The 15,518-nt window shown below is 34.3% G+C and overlaps 1 protein-coding gene across 1 annotated transcript in view; it reads left to right on the top strand.

Annotated features, from left to right (window-relative positions):
* Positions 1-15,518, top strand: part of EYS (eyes shut homolog) — a 703,265-nt gene that overhangs the window by 62,701 nt on the left and 625,046 nt on the right. The window contains exon 6 of the mRNA XM_059467250.1: positions 2,909-3,068. Coding sequence (XP_059323233.1) covers positions 2,909-3,068 — 160 coding nt within the window. The remainder of the gene's footprint in view (positions 1-2,908; positions 3,069-15,518) is intronic.

Here is a 15,518-nt window from a genome sequence, read left to right on the forward strand (position 1 = left end):
GAAAAGAAAATGTAGTTTTCACAGCTACTGTCACAATTCCATCTCTGAGAACATATTTAAGTTAACGTTTATGCACTAGAAATAGGGTTAGACTTCAGTGAACTTATTTGAAATTCTTTCTTGCAGAATGGACTTAAGACATGTAACGAAAGGAAGTACAATAAATAGTGATGTTTAGTGACTGAGTAGCTAAAAGGTTGGCTCTAGTCAAGGAGAATTTCCAAATGGGTCTTCAGGAAAAAATACTCATAAATGAGAAACTATTTTATAAATTTGTATAGGTACAGTGGCAGAAAAAATGAGATCAAGGGAAATGTATGCCCACTGCTGATTGAGGTGGATGACATTCAGTGTCTTTGCTCTGGTTTTCACTTACAATATGTGCTTTTAAATTTCCCAAGTCCCATGCCAGGCGGCAAAATTTAGAGGAATGAAATACCATTAGTTGAAGAGAAATGCCAAACCAGGACCATAGGCAATGAAGGTATTTATAAATGTTCAAAGGGCTTGATAAGATACATCCATGGAAGATGAGGGAGTGGGCCAATGTAACCAAATCATGATAAAGTGTAGGTAGCCTCATATAATACTGGCTTGTATTAGTAAAAACACAGAGAGCAGGTCAAGTTAAGTCATCAGTCCCTTCTGCTCAGCACTTGATAAGCTACCCTGTGGAGTACTCTGAGGTGTAGAACTTCAATGTACAAAAAATAAGACTGACAAAATTGTAACAAATCTAACAGATAGCCATCAACATTGTGAAAACTTTGCAGCATATGAGGAAAGGCTGAAGGTTCTGTCTTAAGCCTTGAAAACAGAGAGCTGAATTGGGTCATAACTTTTTTCTTCAGCTCCTTATTGGGTGATCATAAAAAAGATGAAGCCATTTTTTTCTCAGAAGTACTGGTATGAGAGGCAACTGGCAGAAGTTGCAACAAGGGAAATTATGGCTAGGAAGTAAGAAGAAATTTTTCATAACTGTAGTGTGAGTGTATTTAAGTGCTGCAACAAGTTGCCCATAAAGGCCGTGGAATTGTCATATATCCAATATCCTTGGAGATATTCAAACCACAAGTAGAAAAGTTCCTGAGCAACCAACTTGCATTTGAAGTTTGACATGCTCTGAGCAAGGAATAGGACTCTATAGCCTCCAAAGGCCTCTCTCATCCTAAATAATTCTGGAGTCCAATGAATGCAAAATATATTGACATAGAGGATAAATCATGTTTCTACAGGTTTGCCTAGGATAAGCTTCATGAACTCATTAAAAAACACATACAAAGCCATAGATACAGTTGCATAAAACATGCCATCTTGTTTTTACCTCCTATTACCTTTCACATAGCAGTGTCATATTTAATCAAACATAACATCAAGGACAAGGACTGTATATAGCAGTGGAAAGTGTTCCTGGAGATCAAGGGGAAGACAGTCAGAAAATGTCAGGGATGTGTATGGGCATTGTCACAACACAGTGATGCAGGAATAAAAATGCAGAAAATACAAAGGAATATACTGCTGGAGAACATTCTATTCTTCCAGGCCTCGGAAGGTAAGTCACACTTATTCCGTAGGCTATCATGCTCCTTTGGAGATGGCCATCCACTTTAGTTATCTTCTTTTTCAATCATTGAATGCAGAGATTCTCAGTAAGGGATTCCCGTCAGTGCAGCTCCCTTAAAGCCTTCACTTGACCACCCAAGTACTGTTCATTTTTACAAAGTGTATATGTCAGATAGGGAATCAGAGATCACTGTAAAGGGAATGTTTAAAGGCTGAGAGGTACGGCCTGTTTTAAACTTTGAACAAACTTGAATGAATTAATTCACAAGCAGCATATTTAATGCTAGCAGATTTCAAGATTGTTAGGCATTTTTAGTACCCCTATGTACTGTTACTCTGTAACATTTACATTCTAAATTCTCTGTGATCACACAATGCTGTGGAGTTGATGCCGAATAATTAGTGCTGATAGCTGTGGTCCCTGTTGGGACTTAACAACAAAGGTCAAAGTAATCTATGTCAAGAGCTCTTTGATGAGAGAAGTCATTACTGAATTGAGCTTGTCTTCTGTCTCCATCCTTCTTCTATAGATTTGATGGTCTGCATTATTTTATCTCCCCCCAAGCACTCTCCTGCCCTTCAAAAAATGATGGTCTCCTCCTGGTACAACTTGCCTTGGGGCTTTTTACCGTAATTTTTTTCTGTAGTCAGCAATATATTCTGCCTATTTTCTCTGCCTTAAGATAATCTTGTTCTTTGGCAACTTTCTTTTTACTTGTATGAGTCACTATAACACATCTATTTGTCTTTGGTGGTCACAAGTACACTTACTCATGTAAAATGTTTGTATAGTGTGAATCTGGTATACCATTCCAGTGTTCTGAAATACTCACATACTGTTGACTATAGTCTTTTATTGCCCTTGGAATGGGATTCAAGGCAAGCTATATTAATTATATTTGTTCAGAGCACTTGTATGAGTTTCACAGGACTCTTTTGAGAAGGTAATATAAGCTTCAGACCTCCCCCTTTCCTCTGAATAAGAATTTTAGTTTATTTTATTTAACAGGTAGAGTGTGCATGTATACAGAAACCCTGTAGTATGTTTTCTGATTACTGCTCTGTGACAGTATTTGTCTTGCAAGCTTTGTTGTCATTCACTACCCAATTTCTCCCTCATGTCTATCCCTCTAAAATCCTTTTCGGACACTATGTTCTTCTGTTCCTGATGGTATTTTTACCCTTACAGCCAGTAATTATCTCACCATTTCCCCCAACTCATGCATCCTTTTTCTCCCCCAGTTTTTCAACAGATGTGGTAGATGAGTTACTTCCGCTTTGCATTTTCATTTTGAGTTTTCTGTGTTTGTTTTTTTTTTTTTGTTTGTGTGTTTGTTATGTCTAGTGCCTCTGTGCACCTGGATGGACAGGAGAATTTTGCCAATTTGCTGAAAATGCATGTTTAATTTACCCAAATAATTGTTCTGATGGAGCAACTTGCATTGATGTGAGTCAGCTGAGAGAACAACCTTTGTTTCAGTGTTTGTGTCCCCGTGATTTTACAGGTAAGGCATTTCCAAATCATGTAGATACAAATAATCTGGTTTCATTTCCTTTTAAATATTCAAATGTATGTATGCTGGATTTAAAAAAAAGGATAAAGAAATAAAGAAGTATTTGGAGAGTAATCACACCTCTCTGCATTTTCTGCCCTCTGCTGTGATGCCTATAAAATCTGAATGGAATTTACAGGTTACTTTTGAATCTTCCAATTAAGGTTACACTAATAACATTCTTAGAATAAGCTTTAGCTTCAGTTTAAGAGACTAAGTGTATGTCTACTTATAAAAGTTTTGCATGTGAGCTACATGTCTGATGTCTAATTATAGTTCCTGTATATCTAATGAATGAGAGAAATGGGATTCAGGAAGTTTGTTAGTTTTTATCAGCCTGTATTTACTCAGATAACTTTACTCAGCTTTTAAGCGCTGAATTCCACCTACTATTTAAATACCTTAGTGAACCACCAGTGATTTATGAAATTTAATTTGGTGTGGGATTAACTGATTCATTTTACTTAACTAAAGGCTACTCTTTGACGTTCTATGTATTGTCAGTAAGTCAGTTTTTCAGAGGGGATTATAACCACAGTGTCAGATATTTGTTAGTGATTGACACAATTTCTTCAGCAATATTTCTCTTTTAATTAGATACAAAAGAAGCCAAAAAAGTAGCTTATATTAAACACACTGGTGTTTTGTTTTTTTTAAGTGGCAAAGAAAATAATTTCTGATTTTTTTCCTCCAGCTTTATCCTTTAAAAAGAAGCTCATTGAAGTTGGATTCTAAAATCCTTCACTAATCTTTGTCTAGAGAGGGAACTGAAAGAGAAGATTCAAACGTGATTCACTGCAGGTTTAGATAATATTATGGAGAGAGACATTAGCAACATGTACATCAATTTAAAGATAAGTGCCAGAAATATTAAGAGAACTTTAAAAATAACAATATGAAATATAGGAACAATGTTTATTACTCAAAGAATGAAAATTAATCTAAAGAACTGATGTCAATACATGGAGAGAACAGATTTTAAATCTACTACCATTAAAAAAGAAATAATAGTTGAATAACCCAGAGTTTAATTATCAATGTTTCTTTTCACTTCTCCCTTATTCCCTTTAGGGTTTTATTTTTTCAATCTATTCTTTACTTTTTAAAATTGGTGTGACGCCTATAATTATGAATTTTTGAATAAAAGTAATGTTTCACTACAATACTTCAAAGCTTTTGAGATAATTTAAAGTTTCTAGTGTACACTATGATCATGAAACAAAAGTTGCAATAAATGGCAATACATAGATGCAATTAATAGAATTAAACATTGCCAAACACTGAGTCATGGCTGAATTCAACTTTGTTGTTCAATGATATCTTTCTATGAGGCCAAAATTCTATTTTTGTGAATTATTGTTGTAAGGGGTTCTATATATTGTAATCGATTTTTTTCCACTTTTTCTGCTTTTTAATAGCCAGTTACTTCAGTCTTGATCCATAGAAAAGTTATTTATACCTGTTTATTTTTTTCATTTATGTATTTAGAAAGGAAAGGGAAATGTAGTAGCAATTTTGTGCATTTACTTGACTCTGAATTAAATAAGTTTCTGCAACCAGAAAAGCTATTGTATTTTCACATCTATTGGTTCTTAATTGTGTTTTTAAATTATAAACACTACAGCTGCAGCTTTTGCATTAACATTCAAATCATATTTGGAACAAACATCTTAGGGAACACAAAGTATGACATGATGTAATTCTCAGCTGTGAAAAATAGAAATTTGATTTAAAAAGTAATAAACCCACTTCAGTTTGGTTCCATACTCTTTAACAAAACCTCGTAGAAACTTGATGTATACACATGAAATTTTAAACTATAGATTTTATTTCTGTTTATATGTAAAAAATTTGATTCATTTCCTCAGAAAATAAATGTTAAGTTTAAATGCTCATAGAATAAAAGGTTATAATATATAGTTATTTTTTTGAATAGGTGTCAATAATTTGGTGTTTTCAACTTGCTTCTACTGTTAGTTTATTATTCTCATTTTATTTTTTCTCTTTTCTGAAAGTGGATAAAACCTTTGACTCTACAACAGTGCTTGTAAGTAATATGTCTTAGGGCATTGAAACAATCCATATCAGCAATTTTTCAGGTCCTGGACAGTAGACCAGTTGTCCTTGAATAAGCTTCCCCTAATTTATTGCTATCTTTCCTTGTGTGTAGAGCAATCATATTGGCAGGAATTGATTTGGCATGTTAGACACTTCATTCTCAATTCACATAAAGGTCATTTAATTTAAATAATCTTACTACTGCTAAAATAAATTGAATCCCAAGAAAACTTGCCAACCACAGTTTAAAGTACTACTTCATTTGCATACTTTTTCCTTATCTTAAAATTTTTTATAACACTCATTAAGATTGTTCATAGATTTATCCACAATTTATTTTTTTCTCTTTCATTGTTTTATTGAGACAGATCTTCTAATTCCTCCAGGTATATGGGAAATATATATAAACATGCTTTGATGGTGATTGCCCTAATGAACTGTGTAGGATACTTGAATCAGTATTCTGTAGAAGAAATCTCTGGTGCCAGAATAACTAATGTCCCAGAGAATGAGCTATGGGATATAAAAGTTCCTACGTCTTTCAAAGCCTTGTTAAGGCAACATTTATTTTAATCCTTCTCTCTGGCCAAATGCACCTTTTAAATTCTTTTGTTCTCAAGGATACAGTGGTGACATATTTTAACCCTGGTGGGCAGTTAAGTATCAAACATCTGGTTGTTCACTCTTCCCCAGTGAGGTGTTGGAAAAAATCAGAAGCACAAAAGTAAGAAAAGTTGAGATAAAGATAAATCGTTAGGTCAAGAAGAAGCTGTTCACATAGGGGAAGCAAAATAAGAAGTTCATTCAATACTTACTGCTAGCAGGCAAGAGTTCAGTCATTTCTAGAATATTTGGGGAAGATCTCTATTTCATGTCAAAGTACAGTGGTAATCTCCTATGTCTCAAAACTCAAATAGATAAAAGGAGTAGTACTTTTTTCCTACAGCTCTAATCCCTATAGTAAAGGTGAGCAAATAAAGGAATTTTTGAAGCATCATGGGAGGTAGCTATATCACAGGAGCATACTGGAATTACACATCAGTATCTGTCTCAGCAATAGATACTGCCACTTTAAGCTTTGTTCATTGCACTTTATATGTTATTGTGATTGTCTCTTCTGAAAGAGAAATGGTTAGGGCACAGAGATCCCAAACATCAATGACCATGTAGTGAAATAATGGAATAAAAGAAGTCACTTGTTAAGGGGTGCTACAGGAATTCACTCAGAATACTTATATTCATAGGTGAATAAAAAGGGAACAGCTTGTTGCTTTTCAGAACACTCAGTTTTTTATTAAAGAAGAAATTTCAGATAACTGACAGAAAGCAATATGAACAACCAAAGTACTTCTCATTCTAATCCTCTTCAGCAAATGCTCAGAAACCTTACCTGCTTTTTAAAATGCCTTTTAGGAGGTGTGTCCATATAGTATTAGTTAGGGTGAAAGGAAAATTATTTTAGCTAGTCTGTTCCTTCAAATTTGCTCGCAATGCAGGTCTCTCCCAAAGCCAGTAAAATTCCAAGAAAAAACATGAGTTACACTGACTGCATATCTCAGAAGGATGACATGTACTGAATTGGAAGGGACCACAAAGATCACCATGCCCAAGTCCTGGCTCTGCACAGGACCACACCAAAATCACACCACGTGCCTGAGAACATTTTACAAATACTTCTTGAGTGCTGTCAGGCTTGGTGCTGTGACCAGTTCCCTGGAAAGCATAGCCAAGTGCCCAGCCACCCTTTGGGGCAAGAACCTTCTCCTCATATTCAACCTAAATCTTCCTCAACATGTCATTCTCTTGAGTCCTGTCACTGGTCACCACAGAGAAGAAATTGGTACCTGCCCTTGTCTTCCCTGTGTAAGGATGCTGCAAATCACATGGAGGTCTCCCCCCTTCTGAACAGACCAAGTGATTTCAGCTCCTTTTCATATGGTTTCCCTTCTAAGCCCTTTCACCTTACTGTGGCCCTTCTTTGGATGCTCTCCAACAGCTTTGTATCCATCTCATATTGTGATGTCCAAAGCAAAAACTGCACCCAGGACTCAAGGTGATGCCTCACCAGAAAGTGTGTTATAAGGACACTGACCTGTACTAAGAACTCTAACCTAAGATGATAGCAAGATGAATTACATGAAAATGTAACAGTTTCAGTCCATCCAGGGCATTTGACAGTACTAATTGCAATGAAAAGATAGAGAAGTAAACAATGAAAAAATAAAAAGGACACAGTATCCATACTGGCACAATATTTAATATGAAGCAGATAAACTCCTGGACGATAAATGAAGACTAGGGCTAATGTCTGATGTTGTAGCATACTTGTAATTACTCCAAGCAGACTCTGATCTACAGTAGTTTAAGTCAATATTTTTACCTCAGGTCCTAATTTCCACACAAAATACTAAAGCTATTGAAACTTTGTGCTGAAAATACTTCTAATATTTTGGCATGCAGCAATTGCATGAACAGCTGAAAGACTATAAAAACATTCTACATGAAAATTCAAGGAGAAATGTAATATCAGTATTTAAGTTCTGCCTGCTTTTAAAATGGAACAAGATGCTCCCAGTGCAGGCAGATATTTATGAGTATGTTCGTATTTCCTAATAGTTCAGTTTTTGGTTTAATTTGCTGTGCGCAGTGTATTTTGCCCATTTGAGTAAGTAGGAATTTTAATGGAATTTTTTTTCATTAAGAATAGCTATGGTTAACTTAAAGATGCTGTTGTATTTTTAAGAAACATGGCTGTATCAAGGTCTGGATTTCTAAGCATATAATTAGTAAACTTCTAGACTAAAAGACATGCTTTAAAATACACACTTAAACTTGGCATATGGAATTTTTCAGAGAGCTACATCTGCTCATGAACTCCAAAAATTACTTTCACCCATCTCTATCAACCTTGTATTTTTTAAGAGAAAAACAAGCTGACTTGTATTTATTTGACTTTCTGGGACTATTAGCCCAGAACTCAAACTAGAGAAGAAATTTACATAACTGACTGAATATTTTAAAAGTAGCAAAGTTTCAGGGACATAGCAGGAGTGTTTCTTGTTCACAATGTGTTCCTGTGAAAGTCTGACCTCAAGTCCAGGTGCATATAACACAGCCTACCATTTTATTCTCCTGCTTCCCAGTTCCTACCAACCTACCATGCCTCATTTTACTAACTCAAAGATTTACCTGTCAAGGAGTTAGAACTGTGCTGATTTTATTTAGTTTGTCTGGCGCTTATGGGTTTACAGCTATTGATGTATATATTTTTCCTTTTATATTAATTTAGCGTAAAAATTAATAGGTTGGTTTTTTGGGTTTTTTTTTCTCTGTGGATAATTTGTAAGTCTCTTTTTGAGAACATCACTGCATAATTCATTCATATTCCCAAATATATAAATCTGCTGTTAGTGACAAGGGAAACTGTAGCTTTCTCTAAACATTCAGAGAGGTAGTTGGATAGACAGTGAACATGGACATAGCTATATATCACCCTGATAAAAACATCACATCATCAATAGGAAACACGAGTGATGTAGTCCTTTTATGCAAAATCAGTAAAAAAATCGTCTGAACAAGTTGAAGTGCTTAAAAAAGCTAATTTACTATAATAACAATAGAGACATTATTTTCTGCTTCTCATCTGAACCTGTGTTTACTCAGCCAAGTACACAATTTCAGATATTATCAAGGTACAAAAACTGTCAACAGCATTACAAATCACCTATCACACTAATGGGTTTAAAACGTGATAAGGCAGGCAGTGTAGATATAATTATAGCATGTTTAAAAATATATAATGCATTGGAAAGATGAATAATACTATAGTGTAGATCTAGTGACTGTTTTCATTACAAAGCTGATCTCTGTAGCTCTATTTTAGTTCTTTTAAAGACCTCAGACTTACATCTTTTAGCTTTGAGTATCAAATATCCTCTTTAAAGTATGGATAACCAGGTGAATCCTATATTGCTTCCTTTTTCTCAGACACAATGTACAAAATCATTAGCTGGCATAGCCTACTCTATCTCCACTGAAGTTGGAATAATGTTAATCTATGAACTGAATAATCTAGACTTTCTTATGCTATATTTCAACCTTTGTGGTCAGTAGTTGCTCCTTCTATTAAAAAAAACCAAAAAACAACCCAAATGCATTCTGTTGAAATATGATATACAATACCATTTTGTTAAAGACTTAAATCATTACTTCAGCTGAGTAAATGATGTCTTTTATAATATATATTTCTTTTGTCAAATAAGCAGATTTCTTGGGCACTTCAGGAACTATCCTTTTTTTGGTTTTGTTTATTTGGGTTTTTTTTAACCGGATTCACATCAGAAACTTACATCAGCAACAGCTTCTAACTTTGGTCCTCACTCTGGGACACTCTGAATTACTCAGGTTTACTTTTTCTGCAATATACTTACCTCCATTTCTATTTACTGAGGCATCTCACTTTGCACATGTGTTCCTTCAAAATATTTTACTTCATTAGATTTGTTTTCATGATACCTTTCTCCTCAGCATTTGCAATCAATTTATTATAAACTCTATGTAGGAGGTTTACTTTACCTTTCAGATCAGAACAATTCAGATAAGAACATAAAATAATATTGAATTTACATCAGAGTGCTGCATCCTGTCCTATAGCCCTCAGCACAGAAAGGACACGGAGCCAGTACAGAGGACAGTTCTGGAACAATTCTCATATGAGGAAAGGATAAGAGGGTTGGGGTTGTTCAGCTTGGAGAAAAGAATCTGTAAATACCTCATTGAGGCCTTTCAATACTGCATTTTACCAACAACCCCCCCCCCCCCAAAAAAAAAACCAAAAAACCCCAAAAAAAAACCCCCAAATAATCCCAAAAAACCTGGACAGGAGCTTTTTACAAGGGTCTGTAGCAATGAGAAGGGGTAATGGCTTTAAATTGAAAGAAAATACATTTACACTACATATAAGGAAGGAATTTTTCAGAATGAGAGCTGTGAATCACTGGACCAGGTTGCCCAGAGATGGGATAAATGTCCCATCTCTGGAAGTATTCAAGGACAAGTTGGAGTAACCTGAGTAAAAGATGTCCCAGCTCATTGCAGGAGGTTTTGACTAAATGATCTTTAAAGGTCTCTTCCAACCCAATCTATTCTATTATCCCACGATCAATCTTTATGTCACCCACCCAAATTTGGACTGTTGCCTCAGTGCACTGATATTTATCTTTACTCTGGGCTCATAAACTATTATCTTAATCTCAATCCAGAATACTTGTATCTAAATATTTAGGCCCAATTTGCCAAGGAATATTTTCTAAAACTTAAAAAAGCTTCACCTCCTCTCTGGAACCTAAGAGCGATGTTCAAGTGTCTTACAGAGAGCCGAGGGACCTGCAAGTATGGTGCTTTTTTATCCAGGCTAGGTAGGAATTCTCTTTCTGTAATCTGCCCTCTCTCAGTGGGTGTCTCTGTGAATGACTGTTCTATGTTATTTCATACTTCACTTAGGATGAGGGAAAAAGGATCAAGCTAGATGAAAATTCTGTGTTCCAGGCATGAAAATTGTTTTGCATATTCTCCTTGTAACCTGTTGTAGTTTTTATATGAACCAGATTTTTAATGAGACATATAAAGGGCACTTTGACCAACCAACAAAACAGAGAAACAAACAAAACCTTCACAAAAGAATAAGAGACTCTTTGAACAAAAGGTCTGCAAAAGACTTTGCCAAGAGATGAATCTTTATGACCAGATTTCCTTCTAAATCCTGAATGCAGCTAAGAGAAAGGACTGATAATCTATTAAATGGTCAAAAGTCTAATTTTCTGTTCCAGAATAATGAGTTCATTTAGGAGCCAAGGTTATTAAAATACACCTCAAACAAATTTAAAGACATTCTGTAAAAAGCAACTCAGCTAAAGACTGTGCTTAACCAACAGTTGCAGAAGAACTTTCAGAAAGGACTATTCCTAAGTGCCCTTAAATGATTAGTTGCATTTTAAACCAGGAGAAGGCAAAATTTTAACTGCATATTTTTCATTTGACTGTGTATAATTCATGCAGTAGTAGACAACTGCACTAAGTCATAAGCTGACTGTGGTCAGTGAAAGCTTTAAATTCAGCTCCATGTAAATAAATTATAATAGCTGGTAAATTTTGAGAATAAGCATAATAATCTTTAATCGAGCTGGAAAATATTCCTATTATAGTTTGTATCCCCTTAGTCTATGAAGCTGGGACAGTACCTATTGAACCTAGGTGTTTTATTTTGGCTCCTTTACCTATTGGACATGTATATCTTTATGTTGAAAATGTTATGTTGCTTTCCCAAAAAAGGAAATAGTTTACTAGAACATTGGCACATGATATAGTGTAAATATGCCTAACCACTTACTCCTAATCAAAATCTAATCGGACTTGGAATTGTTATCTCCAACCCCAATAAATTCTTGTTTTTCATGAGATAATGAAAACTATCTCCTTTATATGTTAATTAGCAAAGCTGTGTCATTACAAAATTATTATTGCATTGTTCTTGGGTTTACCTTATTTAATTTTTTTCTCTCAGAAGAATAACTGTTCTTTGCAGGGATTTGTGAAACACCATCCTAAAATGAAATACAAAGGATTTTGGTAGTAGAATACCAGAAAAAATATAATTAAACCTGCAAATTTCAACAAAATAAATATTTTTAGATTATTTTTCAAATACCGCTGTAGATAAATATGCTCCTTCTGATACCAGCTGCCATTTCAGATGGCTGTATAATTTTTAATTTTTTCATTAAATGCAGGGATATGGTAGTGATAATCAATGAATGTGCAATTTCAGTATGATGCACTTTAGAAATATAAAATGTAATAATTTAGTCTAAAAACTTTGGCTAGATTTCATCTATAGTTGGTGAGTATTTTCCAGTTTGGTGTTTCCTCAACCCACCTATAGCAAAAATACTTTCACCAATGAGAACAATTGTGACAGACATCTTTTGTGAAAAATCCTTTCTTTAGGATTTTTCTCTCTTCTGGGAAGCTGAGGCGAAAGGAATGTAAACAATGGTTATCTGCTGCTGTGGAATGCAACAGGTGCGCCTGGGATTGGCTCATGTTGCATATGTACGACTAAGGGCCAATCAAGAACCAAGCTCTCTCTGGGACGCAATCAGAAAGAGCTTCTTTATTGTTGATTCCTTTTCTATTCTTAGCTTAGCAAGCTTCTGAGACTTTTCTCTCTATTCCTATTAGTATAGTTATAGTGTAATATATATCATAAAATAATAAATCCAGCCTTCTGAACATGAGGTCAAGATTCTCATCTATCTCTTCACCCCTGAAAGACCCTTGCAAGCCCGGTAACAAACAATGATGTGATCCTTTCTTTAATGTTTAGCTGTAGATAAAATATTTCTTTTATCAGTATTCAATTATAGTCTGTTCTAAGGAGATTGAAAAAACACACATATTAATCTTAAATAAATCTTCATTTGAATATTTATGCTAACTAGTTTATAAAAGAGTTTTTTCTAATGTTGAAACCAAATCATTTAAGCTTGATTATTTGGCTGTCAGGCAGAACTTTGAACATCTACATGTGTGAATGTCAGATCAGGTTTTTATTTCTCATATTTAAAATTCTTTTCTCATTCACTGAAATTAATTTACTTAGAAAACCACCTAGATTTATCTGCACAGTTCTACACAGGTCTAAGGGAAAATAAGGAAATATTCTGAATCCATGGAAACCTATCTAATGGTTCCAATAAATATTACTCTCAGTGGATTTAATGTATTTGAAAATAAATAAATAAATGTAAAGTTCCAGGAAGCGACATAAAACAAGTAATTTTTAAGTGCTTACAATGTCTGTACCAGGCTTTTCACTCTTTGATATCTTTAAGATACATGGAAAGAGCTGAGAATTTTAGAGGCCTCCACTCATATGACACCTTTTGGACTGAGTTCAGGATGAGACAAATCATACAACAGAAGTTGAATTTTTTATGACCAATAGTGCAATAGCATGGATGTAAAAGCCAACATTTCAGAGAGTGAACTTTAACTGTCCATGCTGTGCCAAAGAGCATATTTTTTGAAGTTCCTACTATCTTATTGGTTTCAATGGTTGAAAAGCAATGGTTCTATGATTATTTCAGCATGTGCACATGTATATACGTAGGCAATAAATCTAATTGGGTGTTACAACTGCCTTCTAAATCAGGGAACAAAAAAACATAGAAAAAAATCTTGAGTTTTAGCTTCATAAAATTACTTTGGAGAAAAAACATTAAAAAATAATTATGATACAATCCAGTGGTTGTGCATTGTGTTACATCATGTACTCTTTTTGTTTGATAAACTTGCTACCATGCAACATAGCAAATTAAAAATGTTTACTGTAGATCATCTCTATACACTCTTTATAAGCACACTGGTTATTAACATAGTTCCAGAAAAAAAAAGGAATAATATTAAATTGAGAGTGGAAGTACAAAAATAGACTAGAGCAGAATACAAAAATAGACTAAAGAAGATCACATAAAACTAAAAATATCTCTAGGAAGCATAAGTGCAGCCAAAGCCTGAGGGACTTCAAATTCTGTTTTATAGGTTAAAATTTTTGGGTGAATTACAAATGAAACACACTAGAAGTTCTGTCTTTACTACGCTGTGCTATACAGAATGGAACTGTGAGTTATATTCTTTTTAAGAACCCTCAGAGACATATGTGATAAAGTCAGACTTAATGGTATATAAGCCTCTAAATGATTTTCTTATGTTGAAAATCTTTGTTATGTGCAGGGTAGAAGCACACCATATATGCACGTAAAGCCAGAAATGTATTTGTGATGTAACTGAAATATTAAAATTTAAATAATTTTCAGGGCAAATCTAATTGCTGCAGGAAATGAGTGGTATACAGTTGCAACATAATTCATAATTTATCTCCCTTTTTATGATATAATTCTCACCCTTTTCCCTCCTCCAGGCTTTAAGGTCAATGATTTCATAGTGCTGCTGTTGGAAGCAGTGTTGCAGAATCTATATTCTTTCACTGGAAGGAATGGACAATCATACTGGTGGTTTCTTCTTCTTCTCCAGGATCCACTTGGGGTCATTTCTATTTGTCCACTTACACATTTTTTTTCATTGGACTGCAGTTCTATTTTAGATCCTAATTTACATTTTATGGTGGGTCTAAAGTATATTAAATAAAATTTCTTTGTGCTTTTTGTTAGCCTTCAGACCAGTTTTGTCCAACTAGAAGTCTTCATTCTTTAACTGGGCACTGGTGAGTTGCCTGTTGTTATGGGGTCCACCATCTCTGATCTCTGCAGTGTTCCTCACATCACATCCGTGTCTCTGTTCTCAAGGTCTCTTGTTATGATACCAGCCCTCTATTTGTATACAGCACTGCATTAGGCTAGTAAATGCAATTGTAGTTATAATTTCTACTTGTTCTTATTTATCTAAACCTATGGTTATTCCATGTAAAGATAAAAAAATCAAAGCAAATCAGAAGAAAAAAGCTATTGTCACAATTAGGCCAAGTAAAACATCATTGCAAGAAATTCTGATGACCCTCAGTTCTTGCAAATTTAATGCAAAGCTTATGGTCTATTGCTAGAAAAAGCAGTGTTGTTCTGCAGGGCTATTGGGAAAAAACCCTCAAATTACTTTTAGAATTTGTATTGAATTTGACATCTTTCCTTCTTCTGGTACCAAACTCTATTTAAAATATTCCTTGTTCTACTGCTGTTTCTTCATTTCAGCAATGTCACATTTCAGTCTCTTTAGAATTGTTTGGTGAATTTTACCTGGATAAGGTTATTTGTGGTTATTTATTTAAGTACACTAGTAAGTTTAATTTCAGGTATAGACATAAGTACACTAATTTATCTGTTTTGTAGCTGGCTGGTATGAACCCCAGAGCTACGCAGTTGTTTTAGCTAATCATGGATTCTAAGCTAACAAATACACAAATGAGAAGTAAGGTATATTCTTTTAAGTTTAGTGTGTTAATGCAATTAAATGTCTCATTCCACCATACACAGATAGTGGAAGTTGGAAGCTGCATAAAAGGAACATAGAGAAATTACATGTGTGTGTATGGATGGAGTTAGAAAATCTAAAGATAAGATGGAAATTAAAAGAGCAAGAACCAAGGAGGAAAAGAAAGTGTCCTCTAAATATATTGGTGGTAAAAGAAAATTAAGGAAAATAATTAAAGAATTTAACTTTTAAGAACACATCCTTAGATAAATAATGTATAAGGTCATTTACAAAAATAAACATTGCAACAGTAGTTAATAAGTAGTCTTGAATCAAATTTTTTCCCTCCTCCTAATGTTG

The sequence above is a fragment of the Ammospiza nelsoni genome, chromosome 3 (assembly GCF_027579445.1).
Source record: "Ammospiza nelsoni isolate bAmmNel1 chromosome 3, bAmmNel1.pri, whole genome shotgun sequence".
NCBI lineage: Eukaryota > Metazoa > Chordata > Aves > Passeriformes > Passerellidae > Ammospiza > Ammospiza nelsoni.